The sequence below is a fragment of the Podarcis filfolensis genome, assembly GCF_964270895.1.
Source record: "Podarcis filfolensis genome assembly, chromosome: 7".
NCBI classification, from domain to species: domain Eukaryota; kingdom Metazoa; phylum Chordata; class Lepidosauria; order Squamata; family Lacertidae; genus Podarcis; species Podarcis filfolensis.
Window position 1 is genome coordinate 28552052 of NC_139603.1, and position 21468 is coordinate 28573519.

Consider the following 21468-nt stretch of genomic DNA (forward strand, 5'->3'; position numbering starts at 1 on the left):
TGCAGTGGTACTTTTAATTAATTGATCAGTCAGTTACAGGTTTCTTTCTCCGTTCTCCACTCCCACTGCTTCACTTGAGCAGTCTTTTAAAAAAGAGAGACTCGTGGCCCCTGTCAGCTTTTAAATTTCCCTGTTGTGGAGGTGTGCAATGCATGTGGGACAAGCCGGAAAACAAGCTCCTTCCAGTGATGATAGTCTGGGGAGTGAGATAATGGGGTTTCTCTAGCGGGTGCTTCCTTACGTCAAAGAAGCTCCCATATGAGCGGAAAAGAGATCCCCCCCTTTCCCCCCTGTAAACCGAGTGGTTTATTGCACCCGGGAATGAGGAATGAGGAAAATATCCACTACTGCCATCACACAATCCTCTTCAGTATGACAGGACACAGAAGCATCTCGCTCTTACAAAGTGAGAATCCCTTAAACAGGTTGTGGGGCTCAGAGGTGTGGTTTCGTTAACAGTGTCTTGTGCCAAAATGAAGTGCTGGGCCAGACTGACTATCATTATTATTATTATTATTATGGCAACAAAGTATCTTCCATGTTTCCACATTGGCCCATTTTAGAAAATATTGCCTTTTAAAACAACCCCAAACCAACATTGGCATACTCTGTCCGACTGTTTCTGAAATTAAAGTATAGTACAATGATAAGGGTTTTTTCAGAAGTAGTACGGAAAGTTGCATTCTTCAACCTTTGTCTTTCAAATTGGTCCGGTCAGGAACCAATCACCAAAATTCTGCATGGTTTCCCAACAAGTCCCTGGGAAGGTATAACTCACAGGGGTGCCGACTTGGGCCCCAGGTTATTATGGATGCCTCAGACAGCAACTCTGAGCTCTTGCGATGCCTTGGACATGACTTTTGGTGTTTTGTGAGGCACCAGAAGTTGCGTCGGCAACCCTGCAGTGCACCCACAACAAAAAAATTGTGGGTGCTTGGAGATGGCGCCCTTGATAACTCATAAGAAGCTGAAGACTATTTCAAATGCATTCCTGAACAAGTACCACACACATTGTTGTGGATAAAAATTCAGTGGGGCAACTAAATAGAGCTTCCCAGCCAGAGGTCCCTGAAATGCAAGCAGTGAATTAAGTGTGCACACAATTGCAGCTTTAGAGTAACTTACTTGGGAGTGCTCCTGTTTAACTTGAATGGGCCTGACTTTTACAATTGCAAACTCGATTGCAAAACCTTTTTAGTGAACTGTAAGCTCTAGGAGCCTTTTTTGGCTGAAGACTGGGCTTTTAAAATCTTTAAATAAATAAATAACTGCACAGTACTTGCCTCAACCCCAATTGGGTGTAAATTCTGTTGAACTCAGTGGGTCATTCCTCTGTGTTAATAGGCATAAGATTACATTTCAGTAAATGCATTACTTGTTTTTCTAACTAGGTATTATTTCTAGCACTGGAACTTATTGGACAGCAGAATCTATGTGGATATAATACTGCATATTGGGAAGCAGATCTTGGTGTCTGGGAAGTAGAAGGTGTAAAACTTCAATGTACTTGGGTAGGTTAAGAATCAGAAATTTTGGGATCAAACAAGGTTAGATATCTCAACCTGAATTATGTGTTATTACATGAAAGAGGGTTCATTCTTTAATTCACTTAGCAGCATCTTTGGAAAAAGAATTCACTGTATTCAAACACACTTCAAATTGTTGTCTCCTAATAATAAGAAAAGAAAATTATACTCACAAACCAAGAAAAAAATGAAGAAGGTTTCTATTTTTTAATCAACTTTAATATGTCATTTGTAAACCTACTTTGCTGCAGTGACAATGACAATCATACTTGGCATATTTAATTGTTTGTCCTTTAGTAACTAAATGGGTTCCACTCAGTTTTTGAAAATCCTGAAAATGGAAGGAAAAATATTACAGTTCAGATTTTCCTTCAATTTTATGTCACTAAAGGTGATACCCAACTATGTTGCACGCAGAGTAGACCCACTGAAATTAATGGAGTAACAACCCCGGTTATTTTAGTGAGTATACCCCGAGAAGGCCTAACAGTGCAATCGTACAAACTTACGCAAAAGAGAGAGCCCCACTGTTTTCAATGGAACTTACTCCCAGGAAAATTATACAGGATTACAGACTCAATGTTATATATCTCTCTGTTTATATAATTTTGATGTGTAATGCTGCAAATTGCAACATGAGATTACAGATAATGATCCAAAGGAACTTAAAGTGCTTTGTTTTGTCTTATGCCGTTAACAGAATTAAGTATGTTTTTGACTCTTCTATGGAAATCAGTGAAAGATAAGTGCTTAACTTTGGACTGTGTCCAATATAATACAACCACACATAATATGCTATATTTTCTTAAAACATCTGAATAAAAATGATAATTCTTTATTTAAACATTTGCAGTCTGCCTTACACTAAAGCAGAGTAGTTTATGACAGTGCTGTTCGGGGAACAGATGGCATTAAAAACCTTAGTTGGCCTGATAAGGGACCAGCATTACCCTTTCAGGAGCAAAATTTGGACCCTGGTCTCCAGTTGCTGATCCTTATTTAGGGCAATATATCTTGACTTACCCCCTGAATCCACATTTTTGGGAAAAATGAAGACCACCCTTGCCTGTGGAAACATAAAGAAAGTGCTCACTTAATGCTTCCCCACTTGAAAATGTAACTTCTGGCTCACTTGGGGAGTGAGACAGACAGCAGAGAGTAAAGTAACTGCCCAAGATTGAATCAATACCCACAAGTACGCAGGGCTAACAGCACTGAGGACTAGATTAGATGTTACAGGCAAATGCAGGCAATATAATCTCAAATATTCTTTTTTTTAACAGGAAACAGCAAGTGCAGAAGGTTCAGTCCCCCTTCCTCTATTTTCCCTAGTCCGATTGTCCTCCTGGCAGCATCTTTTCCTGTTTAAAATGGCTGTCATGGTACTGATATGTGCAAGTATATGGCCACTATGGGTTTAATGGGAAACTTCAGGCAACATAATCGTAGGTGCATTTTTCATGAAATACATATGCACAGTAACAGTAACGGTCTTGGTCCAGTATACCTGAAGGAGCGTCTCCTCCTCCATCATTCTGCCTGGACACTGAGGTCCAGCGCCGAGGGCCTTCTGGCGGTTCCCTCGCTACGGGAAGCCAAGTTACAGGGAACCAGGCAGAGGGCCTTCTGGGTGGTGGCACCCACCCTGTGGAACACCCTCCCACCAGATGTCAAAGAGAAAAACAACTACCAGACTTTTAGAAGACATCTGAAGGCAGCCCTGTCTAGGGAAGCTTTTAATGTTTAACAGAGTATTGTATTTTAATATTTTGTTGGAAGCCGCCCAGAGTGGCTGGGGAAACCCAGCCAGATGGGCGGGATATAAATAATAAGTTGATGATGATGATGATGATGATGATGATGATGATAACAGAACAAATGCAGGCATATTATCCACCTGATAGTTGAAGCCTGAAATTTATGTGATGGTACTGGGACTCAACATGTTGGAAGGTATGTGTAACTGTCCCAATACCCTCGTGAGCAAAAATTATGAGAATTCCTTTTTTTTGTGCTCTAGAGGGCCCCCCCAATATTAGAAGATGGGAGCTATAGTTAGGTGGTGGCCACATTTTATTATTTTATAAGAAGCACTTCAAGATTATGTTTACCTGTCTGTGCAAGTTGTATGTAAAGGAAGACATTCGTAAGTTTGATAATAATGTGAGCACTTTCAGAACCCTCCTCTTCTTGAACGTGAAATATATATGAAGTTTACCTCAGCTTTCTGGTATTCATTTTGAACTTCTTAATTAAATCTTCCAAATCCTGGTTTCTTTTCTCTAAACTGCCAGTAAGAGACAATTTAACCGATTGGTACATTTGTTTCAGTTATATGCAGTATGTTCTCTAGAATTTATCAAGATATAGGCTGTCACTGCAATGACGACTTGCAAACTGCTATTCCAGTCTGAAACACATTTACTTGGAAATAAGTCCAATTGATGTCAATGCAGTTTGCGTCCAAGAAAAATAAATAAATGTTTTGAGACTCGGGATACAAATACACTTTTAAAAAAACAGGCAGCTAAAGTTCTTGGTTTGGAGATAGATTTGCAATTTCACTTTTTCAATCCAAAAAGAGTTTCTTCATATGTGTCTGAAATTTGTATCTGAAATAGTAATGGAATTGTCATAATTTTGATTTCTTACCCGCCTTTCCTAAGGGCTGAAAGCAACATCACATTTAAAAAATGATCACTGAGCAAACCCCAATAGAAAATATAAACTATTGCACTAAATGTGTGAAAACTCCAAACGCGTGCCTTGAAAGCCCATCTACAGAAGAAGGTGTTGCAACACTTCCTGAAAGTCCTTTAGGTTCAAGTTTCAAAGATTCCCCAAGAGAAGTGAATTTGGGACAGTCATAAGATCACCTCTACATGCCTTCGCTGTTTCGATTTAATGCTGTGGATTGTACATGTATAAAGTTCACTTCCCACCCCCCAAGACTCTTAATTTGCCTGTGACCATTCACAAAATACCTGACTTTGCCACTTTCTTCTGGGTAGGAAGAAATGTGGGTTAAACCACAGAGCCTAGGACTTGCTGATCAGAAGGTCGGCGGTTTGAATCCCCACGACGGGGTGAGCTCCCGTTGTTCGGTCCCTGCTCCTGCCAACCTAGCAGTTCGAAAGCACATCAAGTGCAAGTAGATAAATTTGAAACCACGTCAAAGTGCAGCGGGAAGGTAAATGGCATTTCCGTGCACTGCTCTGGTTCGCCAGAAGCGGCTTAGTCATGCTGGCCACATGACCCGGAAGCTGTACGCCGGCTCCCTCGGCCAATAAAGCGAGATGAGCGCTGCAACCCCAGAGTCGTCCATGACTGGACCTAATGGTCAGGAGTCCCTTTACCTTTATACTTTACCCTTTATACTGAAATTAACGAATAACTCCCATTTACTATTTATTTATTTATTAGTCAGCATTTGTATGTCTTCATATAACATAAACTTCTCTGGCAGTTTAACAAATAAATAAATATGGAAGCGAAATATGGAAGGCAAAATAAGGCACAAAGCCACAAAATCAAAAGCAGCATAAAGAAAACAGAAATAAAACCACATTCTCAAAGTTAAAACACAGATTAAAAAACTGAGAGGCTCTTTCTCTGTCTTCTCTGGTTTTTCCTCTGTCATAAAGCACCCTTAGTGTGGGGCACTTTTGTGTGAGAGAAGGAACAGGGCAAGGATCTTTTTGTCACACAAAAGCACCCGAGGATGACGTGAAGTGTGACCCAGGACAATGCGGCTAAGGGAAAGTCCTGAGGGACAATTATTCTGTCCGTTATTTTTCCTCCTGTCACTCAATCCCAAAATCAATCCTTGGCCATTGCTAATGTGACTGCAGACAGAGGGGCCTGGAGAGCGACCTTTGGCCCTCAGGCCTGAGGTTTCCAACCCTCCAATATGGGGAAATGGCCTGCTTAATGCTGCTTCTTCCATTTTGTTTTCCCCTGAAACTAGCCAACACTTGTTTTCATCCCTGTGGGATTTCAGACCCCCCATTTGAGAGGTTAATAAAATTCCAAAACAGTGGCAGAATTAAAAAAGGGGTGGGGAGAAAGAAAGTGTTGATCTATCTGTGACTCTACTTTGGTGAAAAGCACCCCCTTCTTACTGAGGCTTCCTTACACATGGATGTCGTGCCATGCATCATTTGCCACTGAAAATAGCGGTGTGGTCAGGTGTGAACCTGGAACGGACTAAGCCCTGAGATCGCATCTTTAGGCTGCTTTCACACCAAAACAGCCCAGGTTAATTTGCAACCCCAGAGAACATTGAACTGAACAGACTTCCTCCTCAAGAAGCAGAGCAGCTATTTGATTTAGCTAGAGAGCAGTGACTCCACACATCTCTCTAGTGGCCACCAAAACTGTATCAAATGGGTGCAGCCATGTGCTTTAATATCAGCCCAGCATTTGGTTAGAGAGTTCCTAATCTGAAGTGGCTCTATGAAATACTGCAGTGCTAAAACACCTGATTACAAAATTTCATTTAGGTTTCACTCAGTTTTCCAAGTGCAGGAATCTTACTATGTGTTTCTGGAACATATACAACAGAAAAGAATCCATAAGCAGTGCTATACCTACTCAGATATTTCTGAATTGGCTTGTTCAAGCCTTTTGTCAGCGCATTCAATGATTTCCTCATATGATGTCACCTTTTAAAATAAAATCAGAAAATGATTTAGCATAGTACAAAAGAGAAAACAGCCAGTGAAATCTCAATTAAAGCATAATATTATCACATCTTTGATTGTATATGATATTTTATTAATTGTGATCTGCCTTGAGTACACTTGAAAATCCTGTCTTTTTGCAACATTATAGCAATACATAAATATCAGCATTATCACTGATCTATGGAACGTCATCCACATGAGCACTGCATACAGAAATCCATTTTTTAAAATCACTGCATATAATCCCAGTGAATCCACTGGGGTAATTAAATGAGTTAAATGGCCTGGAGGTGGATCTTATGGGTATGTTTACACTATCACTCTGCACTATGACAAGGGTGGAGCACATCTGATCCTGCAAGTGAACTGCATCTCTCCAAAAAGAGATTTTTACAGCCTGCATCTTTCCCATTCTTTTTGTAATGAAAACAAGTTATTTCCTTTTAAGTCATTTGCAACATTTTATTCTTTATTTTACTGCCAATAGATGGAGAGTTGCTTGCTCTTACTTCTGAAAACTCTGTGAGTAAAATCTTTGCAAAGTTAAGTGTCTGTAATTTATTCTAGCCTAAGCATTTTTTGTTCAAAGGTGGATGAAGCCTAGGTGTAAATCTAACCAAGTTTCTTGGAGCTTTGTTTCAGGGATGTCAGTAGCTCAGTAAAGAGCTTCCAGACACATCTGGCCATGGTTGGGAGCAGAATGCTGAACAAAATAAACCTGCACCCAATCTAGCAATGGAGTTAGTACTACTGGAGTTAGGACAACTCCAGATTACAGTTATTATGTTTTGAAAGTGAATTGAGTTTTTCAACCTTGTCAGCTCATACTCATACCTTGCATGTCAAGCTGCCCAAGTCCTTCTGAAGCTCGACAATTTCTCCAGTGAGCTTCTTGCATACTTCTTCTTTGGATGCCAGATTAGCTTCCAGTGCTTTAATCTTTCCAAAGAAAGAATGTCTCATTAAAATTAATGGATATAACTTGGCCAGGTTGACTCATTTTAATGGGTCTACTCTGAGTAAAAGGTCATTGAATACCACCCATTATTTTTGTGTTCTCCAAAGTGCCTAGCACATTACTAGTGCTGGTCATGTTCAGCCATAGATTAAGCCTGTCAACACCAACTATTTTTCCTGGGATACATCCTGGGAGCAGCTGGTACAACCGACACATCATCCCAGGAGTGTGCCCATTTTTTTTTCCTTGGGAAATGAATGCTTCATCAATGAAGTAATGGACTAAGACAGGAAAGACAATTGCCCCATACAAACATGTGCTTATAGGGCAATTTGTTTCATTCAGAAACTATTTTGTGTGGAAGTGCCTCTAGAAGTGCACCCAGGAGCTATTCAAAGCAAGATTCTCTTGGCTCTTTGCTTACAGAATCATAGAATTGTAGAGTTGGAAGGGACCCTGAGGATCATCTAGTCCAACCCCCTGCAATGCAGGAATATACAGCTGTCCCACATGGGGATTGAACCCATGACCGTGGCGTTATCAGCTTCACACTCTAACCAACGGAGCTATCCATTATGAGGGCTAATTCCTTTGTTGCTGTTTAGGGCTAAATGATCCCTTTGGACAACCATGGGGGGCAACCATCAGGCATGTAACAGAATCGGGAACAGAAGTCCCATGGATGTCTTCTGAAAACCTTCCAAGGATTTAGGTCTTGCCAACGATAACAGGAATCCCAGTTTTCTGGAAATGGAAGCAATTTCATGGAAATGATTCCTGATCCCTCTTTCTCTCATATCTACTCACCTCAGCTTGGAGCTCATCAGTTTGCTTGTGATATTCACTCAGTTTTGTTCTCAGAAGATCAGGCAGGTCTCCACCATTTTCTGATTCCTCTTCGCCAGCTTCTGTAGCCTGTGAATAAATACCCATTCAGAACAAGGCATTAGCCTTTAACAGCGTAACACTAGTATGTTTACTTGGAAGTAAGTCCTGCTTACTTCCATTTGGCTTACTCCCTAATAAGTCTGTTTAGGAACGTATCCCATATTTGCTACTTTTCTTAGCAATAGCAGCCCTTTATTATGTATACATAGCAAGTCTACAGTATTTACCCCATGGTTAAGTCCCCCTAAGTATATAGGACTGCAGCCATATTAATGGAACTTCTTGCTTTAAATTAATGCTCCATAATACACGAAATCCAATTCTCTTTCTGATTTTCTTTTAATTTCTGTTCTTTTTCATAATACTGAACTCACCTCAGTATCGGGGTCTTCAGACACCTTCTCATTAATTATCAACTCCCTCATGGCTGCTATGTTTTCCTTGTGTTTCCTCAACTAAATATAGTGATGAATTATAGGCAAGAGAGAGGGAGAGATAAAATTGAACATATTTCATTCAGTTGTGTTTGCTTCTCCCCAGACTTTCTTATATGCTATACATTTATCCCAAAGCAAAACTGACATATTCAAGAAGCCGTAAATTTTATTCATGTTAAATCACTATCCATCTTGCAATGGCACATTAATTGATCCCAGCAGACTGCTCCTGTACTTGTGGTAGAGCATGTAGTTCAGTTTATCTCTTATTTTGTAAGAAATATAGGGATTGATGGTTGAAATGTGTTGTTTTTGTCCATATGACAGAATGCATAGGATCCTTATGAAGTTCACCTGCCATTGCACAGCATTCTCATGAAGAAGACTCAGACGTACAGACCAACCTCCCATCGAGAATAGCTGTATGTGCCCTGAATTCATAAGTGGTACTTTATGGATTTACCGTATATATTCTCTATCGTATGCAGACCACAGAGCTTTTCCTCAGAACATAACTATCAATCTCAGAGTGGCTCCAAGGAGCACACCGCAGCCGTCGCTGCCATTGCTACAGTGGCAGCAGCAGCAGCAGGTGCTTTATTCCTTGAAGCTGAATCTGCTGCCCTGGTGGATCCTGCTACCTAAGGTGGTTGCCTCACATTACCTCATGAATGGGCTGGCCCTGCAGAGGGGGCATCTGGTGGAGGGCCTCGAGTGATGAACACAGGGTCCGGATATATTTAAGTTGGGGGAAGCTGTACTGTTTTTAACACTTGATTGGGAGCCGCACAGAGTGGCTGGGGAAACTCAGCCAGATGGGTGGGCTATAAATAATAAATTATTATTATTATAGATATCGGGGTCCTGAGCCATATAGAGCTTTGCAGGTTAAAAATAACACTTTGTTCCTGTCAGCAGTCTTGCCGCTATATTCTGCCCCAGCTGCAGTTTCCAAGCTATCTTATAGTTTTATTATTCTTTATTAGATTTATATACCCTTCATCAAAAGAACTGAGGGTGGTTCACAAAACAAAAATACAAAGTCTCACAATACAGCACATTTAGAAGATAATTAGCTATTTTGACATGAGGGTTAAGGACGACAGGAGTGTTCTTACATATGCAAACACAAAAGCAGGATGTAACTGGGAGGGAAAACAACCAGTGCCCCTACCTCTTTCTCCAAGCTTTTCTTTTTAAATAACAGGCGCTGCATTTTCCCCTTCACTTCAATAACAGTTTCACTTTCTGTGGAACATTCAGCAATTGCCTGGTTATCTGTGTCCTATCAAACAACAGTGACATAAAACGAACATTGTTTAAACTCCAAATGGACGCCAATTAGTTTCCTAAGAATTAATGCATCACTTGTAATAAAGTGAATTTCTAATCATGATGGTTGTAGAGCAGCAATTCCCCGATTGTGTGCTGGAGAGGAAGCCATTGTACTGTGAGAAAACGGTTTGCACGTTTCAAGAAATAAGTCAATCCAAATAATTCAAGTTCGACCCCACAGGAAGCTGTTCTGCACACAAATCGCTCCCCTGGTCTTGCCTTCTTCCTGGTAGGAGACATGGCTAGATGCTCGTGCAGAAACAGACAAAATGGGCTCTTTTGAGTAAAGTGATTCTTACTCATAGACAGACTAAAGAGGTGCCCTTATGAACCTGCTCCTGCATTTACTGGACACATGAAGGAGTAGTGGGAATGCAACATTGACATTAACCAGAAGCGGGACATACATGTGTATGCCTGTATACATGTTCAACTGACCAGCTGTCCTGGACAATCATGGCTCAAAATTGCACAGAGAAGCCCAACACAATTGGTCCTGCACAGGCTCCCTTTTTTCTTAATGCAGAAGACACAGCTGCTGGAGAGGCATGGCCAGCAGGCATGTTAAGTTCAGGGGAGGATAGCCAGTGAGGGCCTTCCTTGTATTCCCCTCAAGCATTCACTGAATGCTTAAAGGAATTCGTAGGGACACCCCTTTAAAAAAAGAAGCCCTTTTGTGGGCAAGGATGAAGCGCAGCTCACAGTTTGAATCAGATTTGATGTGTGCCTCAGGTATTGGAAGTTTAGGTAATAGGTAAAAAAAAAAACACAGGGGAAAGCTTGTAAACATCACTGAAGACAGCAGGGAAATAAAAGGTGAGATTCAGAGAAAAGGAAGCACATTTCAGCCATTGTTTTCAACAGAAGAGTTTTATTGAGTAGTAAATTTGCTCCGTAGCAAACATTCTTAGGATGGCTTAACACATGCACAAAACCAAGGCAAGACTGGGTAGCCATTTCTATCAGGGAGAAGCAGCGAGTAGCCTTGTCTTTAGAAGGAAGGCGGTTGTTCTTTCCCCACTGCTTTTCAGACTCGCTCACTCATCAGTTGTTTGTTTCCTTAGCGTACTTCCAGACGTACTTGACCTGGCAATCCACATATGGATTATGGTGATCCCCATTCTGACTACTGGGAATCCAAATCAACTAGCAAGATATACACAACGGACACACCAAGCATTATGGCAACAGGTGAGGTGATAACCAGCAATGGCAACAGGTGAGAGTGCACCTCTTTGTAGAAGTACTTCTTCTCTCACTTCCTGTTTAGTGCTACCAGTGCCAGGGGAGGTGACTCTCTAGAAGCACTCTGAGGAGTTACATAGATCCACATAACCCGATGGAAAAGAAGTTCCTATTTTCCACTGATTCCTATGTGAGACTGAAGAATGTAGCCACATGTAAACCAGGGTGTATAATTCCTTGGAAGGAATCAGATTCATTGACTGCTGAGGCATGGGTGGTGTACCATGTAAGGAACACTATTTCCTATAGAGAAATGCTACTGAACATTACAACACGGTACAGCATGGCACTCTTCTTATCCAAGTATCTCCAACAGAACTCAAGAGTTGTTACTCAGTTTGCTGCGAGCTGTGAGTCCATTCTTTTCAGAGCTGGAAAAAAATCTTACTCAGCTGGTTTAGAAAGAACAGGGACTTGATGTTTTCTGAAGTTTTTTTATAAAACGATGGCAAAATGTCAGGATGCACCCTGCCATTTGAATATGTCACCAAAGACGCTAATAAGCAACTGATGCTCTGCATTAAATACTTCCCCTTGTTTAGTCCTGTGGGAAATGTGAATTGTAAAGACTTTCCCATACGCTTGACTTCGATGCTCATGGAAATTTAATGTAATTTTAATGCAAGCTATCGCTTTGTGTACTATATAACTTTGCCTGTACCATTGCAGGCAAAATATAAAAGCACACCCATGCCCAGTCCACACCAGAGATTACGCTACACATTTGAAGAAAGTACCATACACTGCACTAACAAAGATACCTTGTCATGATTGCCTGAACTAGCCCTTTGCCTGCAAAGGTATTTTCATAATAATGAGGGATGGAACCTTGGCATTTATGAAGCACAAAAAGTTAGTGGGTAGTATACAAAAAGGATGGGGAAACTCGCAAGTACACATGCAGACATTTAATTAAAACCTAAGTGTATACCTTGCTAGTTATTTGTTCAAAGTGCACCACTGGCCACGGAGAGAGCAGGAGGAGATAACCGGGTGTTTCCTATGTGATCCATAGGTGTCCAACTTTTTAAAACTGGGAGGCACATTAAAACGTACCACAATCACTGCGTAGGCACTATCCAAGGACTCAAGGAAGAGCACACAATATAACACAAAAGTGGTCAGTACTGTTTCTGTCTGATGTACTTGTGTGAACAAAATCATGGTTGATTTGGACAGGCTACCCGTGCAGGCCACTGTTCAGTTTCCCACCCTCTCTGAACCCCTCCAACAAAACAAAACAACAAAAACCACAACCCAGGCAGAGAATGCTGCATTTGTGTCATGTCTGATAGTTAATGGTTTAGGAGCCAGAGAAGTGCTACTTCCTAAATAGTAACATCCATGTGATCTGCCTGCATAATGGTGATGGAAGAAAAGCTGGAGGGAAGGGAAACATAATAAAGACTGATTTGTTTTACTGGCAGAGTTGAAAGATCCTTTATTTCAATCTTGTTGGAAATATACAGTACAGTGTATACTGGGTGACGGGTTGTTCTGGATGGACCATAGAATTCATGTTTTAGGTGCTATCAAGGTGGCTATTGAAAAGGGCTGTGGTATTTTGCATTACCTGGCAGGTAAGTAATCCTTCTGCAAGAGCCAGAAGACTGCAGATTTTTGACAAGAGGTGAGATGCTTTCTGGACATAAGGAGAATTGAAATGGTCTTCTTCACTGTGGAGATCTCTGATGGACAAAGCTGAATGCATTGACTTCATGTTCTGTTTTGACAGAGGATACAGTGAGGTACATTAGATTATAATAAAAGAAATGTGAAAACAGGTTGAACATAGAATATCGACACTGTAAACCTATTAAAAAGCACTATGGAAGCAAAATATATTATGGGGTTTTGATTGCCTACAGCAGGCTTCCTCAACCTCAGCCCTCCAGATGTTTTGAGACTACAGTTCCCATCTTCCCTGACCACTGGTCCTGCTAGCTAGGGATCATGGGAGTTGTAGGCCAAAAACATCTGGAGGGCCGAAGTTGAGGAAGCCTGGCCTACAGCTATGGATGGGGGGACGGGGACTTAAGCTTAAAACTTGTGTTTCCTCCTACCCTAAGTTCAATATTTTATTTAAAACAAACACCAGAACAAGAAAAAAAAAATATAAAGATCTCTGCAATAAGTATTTTTAATACAATAAGCTACTCCAAAATCATTGCCATCTTTTGTCCAACTGCCGCTTACTGTTCATAATTGTATGAACCTTTCCAAAAGTATGTTTTGCTTAAAAGTAAACATTCCAGGAGCTTAAAAAGACATTCCAGTTTAAATGCATGTTTGTGATTTTTTAAAAGAGAAAATAGGCTAATATCTCATCCTTCTTTTTTTTTTTTTGCTTTCTTTTAAAATAGAATGCAATTCTTATTACTTCCATTTGGAAAAGGGTGCAGTTTTGACAGAAACTGAAGGCTGAAAGCACCCACACGTGCACTCAGACAAAAATTCAAAATAGTAATGATAAAGCTCAGGGGTGTTGCCCTTAATGGTATAAAACTGAGCATACCAAAAGAAACCTTCCCAGAATGTGCATGCTCCACTCAATTATTTCTTCTTTCTTTCTCAACTCTTCCCTCTTTAATCCAAGTTCATATCTGAGAATCTGGATCATTTGGGAATGCAGCTGCTCCTAATATGAAGAGAGTGCAAGAACATTAGCTTAGGTTATTTGAATATTCCTGAAAACAAACACTCATAATTTGTCAATCTTCACATTCAGAGTTACTGTTAGGAATGATGTGACCTGGGGGCGGGGGGGACCTCTTCCCTACAGAGGAGAATAAAAGCAGGTTTGTGTTGTACCTGAATTTTCCCTATGGCCAACATCCTTCTATAATGTTTACTCACAACTAAGTCCCATTCTGTAATGGTTCCTTTCCAATGTTATTTAAACATTTCCTGTTTTCTAGTCCCATTCATTTCATTGCCTTTTATTGGTGACACTCAGGGAATTAAGTTATAGTCTTTTGACTACTCTAATGTTAGTTTCTGATCCTGGAGTTGGGAAGGCTTTAATTTCCCTGCACTGGAATAATGAGAGGAAATCACTAATTAACCTTTTTCTTGTGACACTGTGGCCATTCAGACATGTTAAAGGGGGCTATTCATTACTGACCTCAGCAATTAACAGGAAGCAATTAAGTACAACAAACAGATACAAAACTGTTAACTTAAGAACTCTGAATAATTTTTTTTAATATGCTTTGACCAATTGCCCACATTAATGCTGCAATTGCATTTGATTAAAAAAACCAGAAGATCAGATCTGGGAAGGAAAACCAAGGACGGTGTAGAAAACACTGGACTGCAATCATAGCTGGATAATAATGGCAACATTAATTGGATCTCTGTGAGTGAACAAAGGATGATAATTCCATAGGAAAGGGTTGGTGTGGAAGCATCTGTAATTTTGAGCTAAGAGCAAATCAAGACCATCAACATTTTGGAATACCTACGTCTCATATTAGCAGTGTACTTCCACTAGCCCTGATCCTGTAACAGGAACAAGATGGAGCAGTGAATCTTGTCACAGGGAATGGAGTGAGAAAGAGAAAGCCTGTTTGCTCCTTTAAAAGTATGTGCAAACCTTAAAAAAAACAAACACACAAAAACTACGGGCTACTCAATGATTTCGAGATAGCCTTGTATACCTTCAGCATTTGTGGCTCTCTAATTTGTCTGCATGGCTCTTTCCACCTGGCAGACTCCAGCTGCAAGAAGCGATTCTCCTCTCTCTTCTTTGCCATCTCCTCCTGCAGCCCGCTTGTCTCTGTTCTGAATGCACAGACCTGCTGTTGCATTTTCTCCATCTCAGCCCTCTCCTTCTCAAATTCCGCCTGCAGGAGTTTAATCTGAGCAAGCAGTGTATTGTATCTGCAGCCCAGCCCTTCCCTTTCTGCCAGCCTCTCGTCCTTCTGCCTCTGCAGTTCTGCCTCCAAGGACAAGGAACGCTTCTGAGCGTCCTCGCTTTCTCCCCTCAGTTTGTGCAGAGCCGATGTGGTGCTGCTGGCTTCACGCTCCAATTTTTGTATGACACGATTCAGTTCTTGTATCTCTTGCTCTTTCTTGAGGAGAGTGCAGTCCAGCTCCTTACACTGAGCCATATATTTGACCTTCTCTTCTACCTCTGCCTGGTGCTTTTCCTGAAGAACTCTGTAGTCTGCACTGAGCTTTTCCAACTGCAGCACTAGAGCTTTCTTCTCAGACTCAAAGTCCTGGAGATCATCCTTAGTGTTTCCTGAAGCTCCCATCTTGCACTTTGGGCATCCCTCTGCCTCTTCCTTCTTCCCTGTGACTTTGCCCATTGCTTCTATGAGATCAGCAGTGTTCTCCTTCAGCTTCCTGATGGTGTCAATGAAGTCGTGCTTCATGAAAAAGTCCACCTCCTGCTCTTTAAACCTTTTCACCAAAGAAACATCACAATGATAAAGGTCCATTACTTGCATCTGTTGCCTCTTTTGGCCTTGCTCTAGTGCCTGGATGATTTTGTTCAAATCCGTATCTCCTTCCTCAAGAAGGAGCTTCTCAATTTCTTTGGTCTTCTCAGAAAATATACTGCCATACTGAAGACCCAAGATATGGGGCAGGTGCTTCTGCTGGTCCAGTTCTAAGTCCTTAATGACCTTGCTGAAGTCCATATCGCCTTCTTGAAGCAGCAGTTGCTTTGGACTAAATTCCGGGGTGTTCCAGAGTTTGCCTGAAGCTCCATAAGGACTCAAGCAGCAGCTCTTTGTTGAATGGGTTGAGGAAAGAGCTTTGTCGCCTCTGTCCCCTTGTGTAACTTCTTCTGCCACGAAGGAGGACTTCTCTGAATGGAGAGGTGAAGGCTCAGTGTTATGTTCTCTTTCGGACACATTTTCAACCTGTATTAAAACAGATCACGTGATAAGCAAAGATTTAAGTCAAAACGTCATGGGTGAAAAGTAATTTCTATGAGATCTGCTTTCTGTAACAAACAGACTGATGTACTGTAAACTGTTGTAGATTCTACTTGCCCTCACACACTCCTTAGTTTCGTCTACCAAGGTATGCAAGCTGGGCAATTGTACAGATTGTTTGTGGTGGACATGATCTAAAGTCCAACAAATTCATACTTAATTTCTTGGCAGTGCCTTAGTACTAAAAGGTGCTTCACACATGTTTTACATATCATAATTTAGACCTTGGGTGGGGAATCTTTCTCCCCTGGGTGCTTGCTGCCTTGATTTACAACACATGAAGGTGTTTTGCGGAGTCAGTCTATGAATCCATTTAGCGCAGTATTGTCTACTCCAACGGTCAATGGCTCATCAAGGTTTCAAACGTAGTTCTTTCTGAGCCCTGCTTCCTGACATCCTTTTGCAGGGGGGATTTTAAGTGGGATTGAAACTGAGACTTTCTGAATGCAAATCATGCCCTCTGTTATTAAACTATAGCCACAACCCAATCATGTGTACATGACTCCACCAAAAGCCATAATATTTGATGTGATCATCTGTGGGGTCACATCAGCTATTGCTCACTCGTACTTTCAAGTCATCAAGTGATGAACGTCAATATAGAACCATTTCTCATTTAAATTAGATCCTTTTTTTTTTAACTGATGAAGCTGATTGATGCATTATGATACTGCAGGCACTTCTCATGGCTGCTTTTTCTATCATCAATTCTACAATATTTATTACGTTATAAATTTTAAAACCTTACATTTTCTGGTAGAAGTATGCTATCGTCCACTTTCTCTTCGCTGATACAACATGCTATATTGCTCTTGAGACGTTCTTTTAAATGTCTATTTGACTGCACCAGAGTGCGAATGTAATCTAGGTTTTCATCCACAGCATTTGGCAAAACCGTGAGCTCAGAGTCCTGGAAATCTTTCGTTGATTCGTTGTGGTGCCCAGTCTCCATCTGTCAACAAGAGGGATTCAAAGCTGGTTCATTGTATCGGAATGAAAATATACTACTACAACCATATCTTTGCCAGACACAAAGCTCCAAGTCAAAAAATTTACAGTCAAACCTCGGTTTTCAAATGTCTTGGCTGCCGAACAATTCGGAAGCTGAACGCTGAAAACCCAGAAGTGAATGCTTCTGTTTTTAAATGTACCTCGGAAGTCAAACGGCTTCCGCAGCACATTTTTTCATTTTCACCATTCCCTTTGCCGACAGCCCTTTGATTTTTGAACATTTTGGAAGTTGAATGGACTTCCGGAATGGATTTTGTTTGAAAACCGAGGTTCCACTGTATGTACATCCCGTATTTCTCATTATAAAAGATCATAGAAAGAGTACAGAGCTTGTACATCCTGGAAAGGGGTGAAATCTGACAGCATTCTTTGAAAAGGGTAGTTAGGGTATCTACTTTTTTGGACTTAAGAATTGACACCACCATCCTTCCCATCTACAGCCCAGCTAAAGGAAGGCGTACCGTATTTCCGTCATCTGATGCTTTTTTAATCGCATTTGAGCCATTCCATTGGACAATTAAGTCTTCATTAGCCGCACACACATCTGTCTTCAGTAAAGAACCTGTGGGCTGTGTGAGAAAACTTGACACAATGGGCGATTCCTTAACAATGCAGTCCAATAAGGACTCTCCCATGATAGGCACATCTGATGTTTCCACCAGTAACTCCTCCGCTTGCATGGCATTTTCGGCTGTGACTTCCTGTGAATCTTCTGGATCAGATTCTTCCCCCGTTCTGTACCATTCCTCCGGCCAACCCTGCATCCTGCACTGTTGCTCTGATTCCCCTTGGTCCAATAACCCCTCGCTGGATTCCTTCCACTCAGTGATAAAGGAGGAATCTTTCATTATAGGGCAAGTTCTTAGTGTCCTCAATGGCGACATTTGTTTCTCTGAAGCATCTTCAAAATCTGCACGATTACAACAAAAATTTTTTTTAAAGAATAGTGCTAGGTTGAGCAATGTGGACTAGTAACAAACTACTGAGGCTTTGCAGTACTAGTGCCTCTTTAATTAGAAGCTTTTTCACAGCTTGTACAATAGTAATTGTTTCCTTTCCAGGAAAGGATGCAGCATTACTGAATTGACCTTAATTGGCCTTTAATTGCTCTATTTGATTTCCCTGCCGAAGAAGGATAATTATTGGTTTTCTCTTTGGAGCCAAAACAATTGCTTTTTTCTTTTTTAAATTCAACTTTTTATGAGCTAAACTGATGGGCAATTTAGAGACTACACTGGAAGACTTCTAAAATATAGGACACTATAGTAGGATCTTGGTTGTGAGGAGATATATTGCCAAGTAAGACGGTGGTATTATTTGGGTTGCCAACAGCAATCTTACATTAAATGCTCAAGCTACTCTTGCCAATAGGAGGACTATCTTAACAGAGCAATGCTTTGCAATCATTTTTGAGACAGTACAGTTCAGCACTGTGGTACATATCAGAAATTTTTACATGACCAAGACTCACCTCTTATATTAGCCATGCTAATAATCACTGTCATGTATAAAAGAATACTTCCATAACCAAAAGTGCTCATGTACCTGCTGTGTCATGTGAAAGAAGGGATCAGGCTAGACATTCAAGAGTTCAAGCACCTATTGCTTCATTTGATATAGCTAAAAAAGGGACATACCATATGTGAAATCTTCAAACATCAGCTCAGAATGATGGTCTTCTTTGTAGAGTGTGCAGTCAAGTCCACTCTTCCTCATTGAATCCTGCAGTTCATTCTGGAATAATTTTTTTAAGAATCATTAATAACCTTTGCAACTGACACGAGGTTTAGGACATCAGGACCTCAACAGCAATAAAATGAGCTGCCCTTAAAAACTGTTCAGAATCTTCAACTAGTTCATAATGCACTGACCAGATTTTTTTAAAAAAAACTTTATTAAATCATACACACGCATACACACTTACATAAAACAGCATAATGCATACATAATAAATATAGATAATAAAGAAACAATGGCAGAAGTTGAGAAGTTGAGAGTAAAGAGGATGTGAAGAGTCACTGAGAGGAAAAATAGCGGCAGTTTTAAACAATGGCAGAGGTTTGGGTGGAGTGAGCAGGGTGTGACACTGAGGGGAGTGTGGAAGCTTGAAACAGAGTTTGAGTTCAGAAGAAAGAAGATGCCGTGCTGCATTATCCTTTTGATGTCAGCTTCTGAGTTGTACTCGTCTCTGCTATTTCTACTGGTCAAAAGTTACCGTATTTTTTGCTCTATAAGACGCACCAGACCACAAGACGCACCGTTTTTGGAGGAGGAAAACAAGAAAAAAAATATTCTGAATCTCAGAAGCCAGAACAGCAAGAGGAATCCCTCTTGCTGTTCTAGCTTCTGGAATAGCTGCGCAGCCTGCATTCGCTCTACAAGATGCACACACATTTTCCCTTACTTTTTTGGAGGGAAAAAGTGAGTCTTATAGAGCAAAAAATACGGTATTTGTTTTTCAAACCAAACCAAACCCAGCGTTCCATCTCTGCTTTACTCAAACCTATGTTGTTGTTTAAAACCACCATTTTCATCTCAGTGAGCCTTCACCAGGGGCGAACAAAGGTGCCATGAAACACGGGGCGGGGCATCGCTATCTAGGGCGCATGTGTGGCGTCGCTACGTACAAAGCATGCGCCGTATGTAGCGACGCAGCACATGCACTGTACATAGCGGTTTGCCGATGGTGGCGTTCCAGCGCCATACGGACAGTGCCAGGATCCTCCGTTCGCGGCTGTAGCGGCGACGGAGGGTTGCCACCGCCATCCGTACGGCACTCAAGCGGTGCCAGTGGCAAACCGCTATGTACAGCACATGTGTGCGACGCCACACATACACTGAACATAACGGTTTGCCGCCGGTGCTGGGATCCTCTGCTCGCAGCTGCAGTTGCGAACGGAGGGTCCTCCACATGCGATGGCTGCTCGTGCCCCCGCGAGCCCCCACGGGGTGCCTTCTTGTCACCCCCGCAGACATGGCACCCAGGGCACACCACCCCCTGTTGCAACGCCACTGGCCTTCACCCCGCTTTACTCAAACTTGAGACCTGCTCAGTTGGTTTTCATACATGTGCCACCCCCCCCGTCTCCTCTCATAGACTTTTAGCATATCAACAGCCAAAACAACTACATTCCTAAGCTGCCAAGACAGAGTACAAGCGATGATTCAAAGAGCACATACTTGGGAGATCTCTGGAGCTGTGCTGCAGCTTTCTAGGTCCAAATAAATGTTGCTGGTGGGAACAGGGTTTACTACTTCACTCATGATAGTTAAAGGCTCCCAGGTGCAAAAAGAAATCCTCCTCTGATGTGCCGATTCCTAAAGAAACATAAGATTATTTTCAGTACCTTAGACACGGTTAAAGCATCATACGCAGCGTAAAACCTATGCATGTCTACTAAGGCATAAAACAAAGCAGAGGCGATTTTACGATTGCACAACGGTTCATTCGCACTGGGCTGCGCCACCACAACAATGAAGGACAGGCAGAAGTAATTAGAAATCAACCAAAGCAAAGGTCTAAATGCCAAATTGCTCACAGTTTCCCGGATCCATGGAGATCGCCCCAGGTTTCTCCCGAGAGGAGGCTGCAACTTGCTTCCTCGATGCCCCGATCTCCTCTGAAGGGGCTGTTGACAGTTTCTTGTTCGTAAAAGCGCACGTGGCCAAAGGCGCGCCTACGTCACAAAGAATCCTAAGCCCCCGCAGCCGCTCCATTTGCAAAGAGGAGCGCGCAGTTTTAAGAATAAACACCGCATTTCTCTCGCCGGGCATAATGTATGCAAGCGCAACCCGATCCTCCTTATGCTTCCTTGGAAGTCCTTAAGTTAGGCTCCCACCCCCCATGTGTAAAGTATGCAAACGGACCTACTGAATTCCGAGAAAACGTGGAAAGGACCAAGCTGTCAGTTCCGGAAAAATAACGAAGCATGGGATCCCTTGCCAGTCCCTGCGCTCAGACGAGCCGCCTAGGATCGACACAGGGCTTTGGGTGCCGAGAAAGGGTAGAGACCGACCATATAGCGGAATAATAAGAACATAAAGCGAGCCTGTTGGATCAATGGCGCATCTAAGTCCAACACTCTGGTCTCATAGTGGCCAAGTGGATGCCTGCGGCAAACCTGCAAGCAGTCGGCCAGCAGTCTAAGGTTGTTGTTGTTCCGCCTTTCATCAAAAGATTTCAGGGCGGTTGCAATCCCAACCCCATTTACCCGGGAGTAAGCCCCACTGAATTCGCCCTGGCTGACGGATTCCGAGCAGACACGTGCAGAAAAATTCTTGAGTTCAGAAAAGAAATTAAAAGATTCAACCCGGAGCCGGACTGGGTCTTATTAGAGCGCGCATCTGCCTAACTCCGGATGCGTTTGCTGCATCGAAGCGCATCTTGCGCAAATGGTGCAGGGGCTATGCGATGCGCTCGTCCGCCCGGCTCTCCAT

General features: G+C 41.9%; 1 protein-coding gene across 5 annotated transcripts; it reads right to left on the reverse strand.

The window, feature by feature from the left end:
* Positions 1-1723: 1723 nt before the first annotated feature.
* On the reverse strand, positions 1724-21380 carry CAGE1 (cancer antigen 1). Of its 5 annotated transcripts, none has more exons than XM_083623742.1 (16): positions 21243-21380; positions 20212-20349; positions 18669-18765; positions 17493-17941; positions 16769-16972; positions 14734-15945; positions 13590-13712; positions 12648-12797; positions 9669-9779; positions 8432-8512; positions 7977-8084; positions 7046-7150; positions 6120-6190; positions 3745-3813; positions 2550-2592; positions 1724-1857 (listed from the first exon to the last, which is right to left on the reverse strand). In XM_083623742.1, the coding sequence occupies exons 2-16, from the start codon at positions 20293-20295 to the stop codon at positions 1744-1746; spliced, it is 3021 nt and encodes a 1006-aa protein (XP_083479868.1). In that variant the 5' UTR covers positions 20296-20349; positions 21243-21380; the 3' UTR covers positions 1724-1743. The 5 variants fall into 5 exon arrangements, with proteins under 5 accessions (XP_083479868.1, XP_083479867.1, XP_083479870.1 ...); XM_083623741.1 differs by lacking the exon at positions 21243-21380 and adding an exon at positions 20571-20693; XM_083623744.1 differs by lacking the exon at positions 21243-21380 and adding an exon at positions 20571-20677 and having other exon boundaries at positions 18669-18797; positions 20187-20349.
* Positions 21381-21468: the final 88 nt, after the last annotated feature.

What these genes read in the sequence shown, in the direction of transcription:
- CAGE1 (XM_083623742.1), bottom strand. Translation starts at nt 20,295, where the DNA reads ATGAGTGAAGTAGTAAACCCTGTTCCCACCAGCAACATTTATTTGGAC. An exon ending in TGGGCAGCTTGACATGCAAG is followed by an intron (nt 6,191 to 7,045) that starts GTATGAGTATGA and finishes TTATTTTAAAAG; the next exon opens with GTGACATCATATGAGGAAAT. An exon ending in GCCAATTCAGAAATATCTGA is followed by an intron (nt 3,814 to 6,119) that starts GTAGGTATAGCA and finishes TCTTACTGGCAG; the next exon opens with TTTAGAGAAAAGAAACCAGG.